The sequence below is a fragment of the Micromys minutus genome (assembly GCF_963924665.1).
Source record: "Micromys minutus genome assembly, chromosome: 7".
Classification (NCBI taxonomy): domain Eukaryota; kingdom Metazoa; phylum Chordata; class Mammalia; order Rodentia; family Muridae; genus Micromys; species Micromys minutus.
Window position 1 is genome coordinate 55,221,316 of NC_137976.1, and position 8,241 is coordinate 55,229,556.

The 8,241-nt window shown below is 49.1% G+C and overlaps 1 protein-coding gene across 1 annotated transcript; it reads left to right on the top strand.

Annotated features, from left to right (window-relative positions):
- The first annotated feature begins 608 nt into the window (after positions 1-608).
- Positions 609-7,816, top strand: ADPRH (ADP-ribosylarginine hydrolase). Its single transcript, XM_080919438.1, has 4 exons — positions 609-794; positions 2,613-2,967; positions 5,216-5,576; positions 6,371-7,816. Exons 2-4 carry the CDS (start codon positions 2,655-2,657, stop codon positions 6,783-6,785), a joined length of 1,089 nt encoding a protein of 362 aa, XP_080775564.1. The 5' UTR covers positions 609-794; positions 2,613-2,654; the 3' UTR covers positions 6,786-7,816.
- Positions 7,817-8,241: the final 425 nt, after the last annotated feature.

Consider the following 8,241-nt stretch of genomic DNA (forward strand, 5'->3'; position numbering starts at 1 on the left):
AGGGGACGTTTCCAGCATAGCTCCTATAAGTGAGTTCTTGGGAGAAGGTCTGAAATTAGGGCAGGCATTTGCTGATCGTGCTTAAGTCTGAGAAATCAAGGCAGGAGCGTTGGGGTTGCTGTACAGAAACAGATATCCCGTTTAAGCACAAGGCCAGGTTTGTGCCTTTCGGGAGACACTGTCCTGCTGGGTCGAGGGTAGTGGGGGGAGTGGTCAGAGGCGCAGGCTTATCCTCGGAACCGACATCAGGGCTCAACGCCGCCATTGCTACCTTAGGGTTTTAATAAATCCAGAGTCATAATTTAGGAAAAAGAAACTAAAAGTTCCTCTCCCAAGTTCCCGTTTGAAACACTTCTGTGGAGAGCACGCAGAAGCAAACAGCTTAGAACTGGTGAGCCCCCGTCGCTCTGGGAGACGGCTACCAAGCTCTGGCTGCCTTCCGGTCAGAGGGGCAGAGCCCAGGCCGGCCGAGCGAGCACGAGGCTCGCCCCAGCCCGACACGTCTCGGCCCGCGGGCGGCGCGGAGCGATTACCCGGCAGACCCCTGAGGCTCGGGCGCCCCCAGCACCGCCCCTTCCTCCTTCCATCCGGTGCGGAGGACGCCGGAAGCTGCTGTGCGCCAGCGACCGGCTCGTCCGGGAGCCCGGCCCGCTGCTCCGCCCCTCTTCTGCTCTAGGCTAGGGTGTCCACACCGGGACTCCGGAGTCCGCTACCCCGCCTCCACCTCGGGCAAGCCAGCACTCGGCTCTGGACCACCCCGATCCCGCCCCACGCTCTCAGCTCCGCCTCAGCAGGTACATCCGGACTCCCCGAGCCACACTCCTCCTGCTGACCCGGGTCCCGGCTAGGCCCTCCAGTCTCACCTCCAGACTGGTGCCAGGCCCGTGTCCTCAAAGTGGCCACCAAGATTTCCTGCGGTCTCCCCTTCCCTCATCGTCTTTTCCTACCTTCCACCCAGGCCAGGAGAGCAAATGGGGAGCGTACTTCAGTTTTAATTGTAGTTTGCTATGTCACCAATGAAGATTTAGAGTGGGTTAAGGAATATGACTTCTGAAGGGTCTGGGGCCGTTTGGATGCATGTACCAAGGTGAAAAGGCATTTCAAAGAGAAAAGACACTTCTTCCTCCGTGGGTTCCCACACACTAAGGAGAAGCCATAGAGAGCTGCTAATGGGAACCTGGAGCGTTTGGAGGACAAGATGGGTTAGTCTCAGAAGCCGACAAAGCTTGTCCTTCGAAAACCTGGGCCAAAACAGGACCTCGGAGAACAATTACAATCTACATCTTTCTGCCCCACAGATGGGAAACAGAACTCCACTGTGAGCGGCTTGTTAATGGTCACACAGCTAACACGGGGAGTACAGCACTCTAGTTCCTAGCCTTTGTTTATACTAGGCCTGGCTGGCCTGTGCCCCCGCCCTGGGCCCTGTGCTTAGGTGGATTGTGGAAGTACATGGACTTGAACTAACCCTAAAATAGTGTTTAGGGGAAGAAAGACGGGTGGATGGGAAGGCTTGCGATGAGGCCAGGGGTGAGCTAGTCTTTTTGCCCCTAAGAGTGTTTGCCCTGTTCATGAAGTGGATGGGTGGGTGAATGAAGTGGGCAGACACTGGAGCATCTGATCCTGATCACCACAGGGAATGGGTGCCATGGGGGTCCTGGCTTAAGGTAGAGTGGGGGATGTGTGTACTGGGACGCCAGTGCTTCAGCAAGGGTTTAGTTTGTTGTGGGAATATCATTTGCAGTCCAGTACTGTAAACTTCTACCATATAGAAGGCAAACAAGGGGCTGGAGAGCTGGCTCAGCAGTCAAGAGCACTGGCTGCTCTTCCTGAGGACTCAGGCTCAGTTCCGAGCATCTACATGGCAGCTCACAAATGCTAGTTCCAGGGGGTCCAGCACCCTCACACAGATACATTTGAAGGCAAACAGCTAGAGTATGTAAATGAAATCATTAAATCATTAAAAAATTTTCAATATTGCTGGCAAAGGGAAGATTGCTTAATTATAGATCTGGTTGTTGATAAATAATAAAAATAATCACGAAGTTGTGCTCACTGTGTACTTTATGGAAATTCATTCATTCATTCATTCATTCATTCATTCATTCATTCCTCATATCACATCTGGGTTTTGCCATTATCACTTTACCTGAGCCCAAAGTTAAGACCAGGGCTGAGGCCGCGTAACATAATATGGAACATTCTGTCAGAGAGCTAGAAGATCAGGGCTCCGCGGTCTGTACACACTGGTTGTGTGAGCTTAGCTTCCCCGAGCTTCTGTGTCCTCGTCTGTAAACAGGTAGAGGTGGGGTCACTCTCCACACAAGAGAGATGCATTCCAAAGCCAAATCTCAGTGGATGGAGAAAATGACAGGCCTGAGTCGACTTGTAGGAGTCAGCTCTGCGATAGGGTCCCAGCCCTACCCGCTAGCTCTGCGGCCTGATTCAGATCTCTTTGTCTCCATGATGACTGACTTAATCATGCTTAAGACACGCGGGCAGCAAATCCCTCATAGAGGATTGAATGGGCTGGGCTTAGTACAGTACCTCCAGGGAGAGTGTAGAAGTTCGTCCGTTTGTTTTCTGATTCATCTTCCTCTGTCTTTCTCCAGGCGTCTCAGTTGCCCCTTAAGACCGCCTGTGCCAAGCTCAGCATGGGTGGGGGGCTGATTGAGAGGTATGTGGCTGCCATGGTGCTGAGTGCAGCCGGAGACACCTTGGGCTACTTCAACGGGAAGTGGGAATTCCTTCGGGATGGGGAGAAGATACACCAGCAGCTGGCCCAGATGGGTGACTTGGAAGCCGTAGACGTGGCGCAGTGGAGAGTCAGCGATGATACCGTCATGCACCTGGCTACAGCCGAAGCCCTCGTGGAAGCCGGCAATTGCACGGATTTGCCTCAGCTGTATTCCCTACTAGCTAAGCATTACCGCTACTGCATGGGAGACATGGATGGCCGGGCACCAGGTGAGTGCCAGCCGCTGGGAGGTCCCTCCCGGAGGATGGAGAAGCAAGCCCAAGGAAGCCACTGAGAATGCACATGGGGAGCAGGGAGTAGAATGAGCCATTGTCCACACGTAGGAGGACTCTGATGACAAAGCCAACCCAGGCTCCAGAGTGAGATTCTGCTTCAGAAAACCAAAAGAAGAAAAAAGTGGCACATTTCAGTATCGGTGAAGCAGAAAGTAGTCTAGATTTGAATTCTTGGAACTGACTTAGGGTGTCGTGTGCACACCATTGTGAGTTGTGCAGATGAGTAGTTGCTAATACGGGAAGGGTTTATGGATGGAATAGGGGAAAGGATAGGTTTCAGAGCGTGTTATGAAGACAACTTAAAAAGCACCAGAGTTTGCCGGTGTGGTGAAATCCCACCACTGGGGAGGGGGAGGCAGGGAGACTTGAGTATGGGGGAGTGTGGGAGGTTCTGTGCAAGTGTGAGGACCTGAGTGCAAATTCCCCAGGAACCACATACAATATTACATATGTAACCCTGTGTAGAAAGAAACGGAAACTGGAGGACCATGCTGGTCCCTAGCCTACCTCTAGACCCTGCATCAAGGGTGAGAGAGAGAGAGAGAGAGAGAGAGAGAGAGAGAGAGAGAGAGAGAGAGAGAGAAACCCAGAAATCTTTCATCTCTGGATGTGCACAGACGTGTGCAAACACCATACACACATAGAACAATTGCTTGTCTCCATTGAGAGAGGTCTGGATACAAACACATAAATATGTTCATAATTCTACCTAAGTTAGAGAAGTAATCATTCTAATTTTTCTTCTCTTTGTATTTTTTTTGCATTGTTATGAACAATTACAAAGAAAAACTTTTTAAAATTATTATTTAAAAAATGTGGAGACCCTCCTTTGGTTCCAGTCCTGCTCACAGTGGCTATGACTCATTTTGGGGACTTATTGTGGCCCCTATGGGCTATCAGGTTTGAGTCACCTTTTCCCTGTCCATCTGACTAACACTCCTTTCCTACCCAACCCCTCTTCCTATATTAATTACGTAACTGACATTTTCTCCTCGTGATTCTGGCTACTAGAGATCAAAGCACACATCATTACGTCTGGTTTTGGTTTTGGAGCTGCTCTTCTTGGCTTGCAGAAGGACACCAACTCTGGTCCTCATGTGTTCTTTCTCTGTGTATTACATCCCTTGTGTCTTTGTGTCCGTATGCTTCTCGTTAGACTAGATTAGGCTTCACCCTAATGGCTCATTTTGGCTTAATCACCTTCAAAAGACCCTATCTCCAAATTAAACCGCTGGGCATTAAGGTTTCAGCGTGTGGTATTTGGACTTCAACATATGAACACAGTTCAGCCAAAATAACTCCTAGTTGAAGAATGCCTCACCATCAAAGGCAAGACCCCACTCCCATACTCCCAATCCCACGGACTGGCTCTAAAGTCCCATCTCTGTCTATCCCTTCTTAACGTCTGCTATCCACTTAGTGGGAGAGGCTTTATTTGCCTACCTGTGTCAGCCACGGACATTGGTTTGTAAACTTGGCAGTAAGGGAGCAGTGGTAGTGCATTCCACTACAGTAGGTCAGTGGGACAAGCCTCCTTATCACACTGCCGTGCAGGGGTCAGCACTGACCTGATCTAAGCCTGGTGCTTCATTCTGGAACTTCCAAGCTCTTTTAAATAGTCAGGGACCCCAATAGGTTCTTCTTAGATGCCTCGAGGGCCTCAGCTGTGGAGATAATGTATGTGTCCATGGTTCTGGGATCTTCATTATGCTTCCTAAGCTCCGAATCTTACTTATACTACGTGGCAGTGCACATCTATGACCTCAGCATTTGGAAGGAAGAAGCAAGAGAATTACTGAGTTTGTGGCCAGCGTAGGATACACAGAGAATTTTAGGCCAGCCTGGTTTATATAGAAGGTTCTTCTTTTAAAAATAAAAGCAAATACAGTACAGCTACCTTTTGAGGTGCTAAAAGTTCTCTAACAACTGGAGAGATCTCAAGGTTTTCTATACGTATGCGTGTGTGTATATGTGTATGCTTTGTTAGTTCGTGTAAGACCACACCGAGGACTCTATATAAAAAGAAGACTAGCCTCTGGGCTGGGGTTGAATTGGGAGCCACCCCTTCATGTGTCCATGGTTCTCCGTTTGTTTCAGAGAGACTTAGGAGTCTGTTTAATTCCGGATCCCCACTGGGTCTTTCCTTTTGGTGACTCCCTTGCTCTACCTGACTCACCCTTAGGTGGTGCTTGCATGCAGAATGCCATGAAGCTGGAGCCCAACAAGGCTGACGGCTGGAGGATTCCCTTCAACAGTCACGAGGGTGGCTGCGGGGCTGCCATGCGTGCCATGTGCATCGGGCTGAGGTTTCCTCACCCCAGCCAGCTAGACATGCTGATCCAAGTGAGCATCGAGAGCGGCCGGATGACCCACCACCACCCCACGGGCTACCTCGGAAGCCTTGCCTCGGCTCTGTTTACGGCGTACGCCGTGAATGGCAAATCACCATGGGAGTGGGGGAAAGGGCTGATGGAGGTGCTGCCAGAAGCCAAAAAGTATGTCACCCAGTCAGGTTACTTCGTGAAGGAAAATCTTCAACACTGGTGAGTCTCTGGGTGTGTGTGTCCCAGCTGACATGTACTGAGCCTGTGTTTCAGAGGTCACAGCTGCGGTCACAGGTGACCTGGCCCCTCCAGGGCATCTGCTAAGGATTGCCTTTCCATCTACGGGTGTCAGAAGCAGCCGAGTAGATGCCTCAGTGTAGGTATCTGTGGTCCTCTCTTAAGTCCTGTTCTGGATTCTGGCTCTCTATAATTTTTATGACCAGCCAATGCTGAGACGAACTTTTCTTGGTTAACTTCCAACTTCCCTGAGATTTCTCTTCCAGTATTGCTCTGAAACAGTACTTTAAAACCTTGGTTGGAATGCCTAAGAGAGGTCTCTCCGGGAGCTAGTTAAGTTTTAAGGCCACCCGTTCGTTTTTATGGCTTACATTACATTATCTTTCTTAGAAGAAACAAGGCTCAGAGGCTCTTCCTGAAGTTACCCATGGTTGTGATATTCCAGAGTTTACCCTGGAGAAATGGTAGGAAGATGCTCTGGGCCCAGAAAAACAAGTCTTTATTTTCTGTCCCATAGCTCGGCACATACCTTCCTTCGTGAGCAACTGCGTCTGTACTGGTTTATGTCAATGGCTAGTAAAAGCTATTGAAGGCTTGTAAAGTTAATTTAGGTTTTTTTCCCCCTGTAAATTTATAACACTAGTGTGAGGAGTTGTCATTCTGGATGTTTTACTCTTTACACATCTACCTGGTTTTTTCTACATAGCTTTTGACATTTATTTGTGTGTGTGTGTGTGTGTGTGTGTGTGTGTGTTTAATTGATTTCTCCTCCACAGGTCCTACTTTGAGAAAGAGTGGGAAAAGTACCTTGAAGTTAGAGGAATTACGGACGGCAAGTCAGCTCCCGTCTTCCCGAAGCCCTTTGGTGTGAAGGAAAGAGATCAGTTCTACATCGATGTGAGCTACTCTGGCTGGGGTGGCAGCAGCGGACACGACGCCCCCATGATTGCCTATGACGCCCTCCTGGCTGCAGGGGATTCCTGGCAGGAGCTGGCACACAGAGCCTTTTTCCACGGCGGAGACAGTGACTCCACGGCAACCATTGCTGGCTGCTGGTGGGGAGTTCTGCACGGTTTTAAAGGAGTATATCCTTCTAACTATGAGAAGGTCGAATACCGGCAGCGGCTAGAGGAGGCCGGAAGAGCTTTGTATTCTCTCGGGTCAAAAGAAGAGTCCACATTTGGTCCCTAGGGAGAGGGTGGTTTGTTTCTGGTGGGTTCTTTTCCTGTATACCCAACACTCATTCTCTTCAGCTTTTCCAGAGTCAAGAATCCTAATTCTGTGTTTGAAGAATTCTGAGATAACAAGTCCCTTGGATGGCTTTAGCCCTGCCTTCCCATGCTTACCTCACTCTCCCTGAGTTCCTCTCTTGTGTTTGAGAATTTTTTTTCAGCTGATAGGATCAGCTTTTCCCATTCCAGAAACCTCTTAACCTTGTATTCAAATCTCTGTTTTCATCATGGAGTTGTTCTAAATGCTTTGTCTGACTTTTCCTTGGTCGGGTCTCCCACCTTTCCCAAGTAGGCTAAGACAAAAGATTTGAGTGTGAAGAGTTTATTTGGGAGGCGATTCCAGAAAGCATCCCTAGGAGCCTAGGAAAGTAAGACCCAGACTGGATGCCACACAGGATGTGTGAATGAACAGAATTCTCCATGGCCACCCGGGGTGTAGTCCGTCTGAGTCCTCTGCCCAAAGCAGTCTTCAGAGTTTTCCCGGTGAGAGGCCAAGCCAGTCTTGAGTGTGGATCAACTTTCACCTGATGGGTTAAGGCCCACCCCAGGAATGCTGTTAAGTCCCTGGTATTGTAAATTTGGTTTATTGCTTGTATTATGTTCATTGAGATCCCAAAATTACATAGGAATTCGCAAGTCTGCGTGTAAGACACTGAGGGTCCTTGCCTCTCGTTGGCTTTGATTGGTAAATAAAATTACCCAGCACCAATGTCTGGGTAAGGAGACAGAGGTGGGGCTTTTAGGATTCCTGGGCAAGAAACGCAGGAGAAAGCAGAATCACCATGCCAGAAAAGGAAAAAGCCAGGCTTGAGACTGCAGAAGAGAAAGTATATAATCATGTAAGAGCCAGGGAAGAGCAGCCTCCAGTCCCCCCTCCTCCCCTATTGGCTCTAGGGTAGGAAATAAGGAATATAGATTTTAGTGAGTAATAATTCAGGAGTATTGGAGAGGAGGCATTAGCAATGTGGAGATTTGGGAGTGGCGCACCCATTGAGCTGATTAAGGCATTAAATATAAGGCTCTGTGTGTATGTGTGTCTTTTATTCAAAAATCCAGAGCACTGGGGTGGTTAGTGCTGCTGAGGAGATTAATCAACTATAAGGACACCCTAGGACCTCTCAGCTCGTGTGCAAACCAGATGTGAATGTCTTCATGTAAGGACTCAGATACTTGCAATAGCAAGTTATTAGGCACAAGACTAGAAGGGCCGAGTACCCTGTTATCACCACCATCATCACCAGCAACCAAACCAATGACACAATAGGGGCAGAGGACTGTTGTTGTCTATGCAAAGTCACAGGATGAGGACAAGGTGGGCTTTAGACCCAGATTTGGCTGTAGGACCTGGGTTAAATACTGAAATTTTCTCTTACTCAGACACTGCCTTGCACTTTTCACAGCAGATCTGAGGTAGT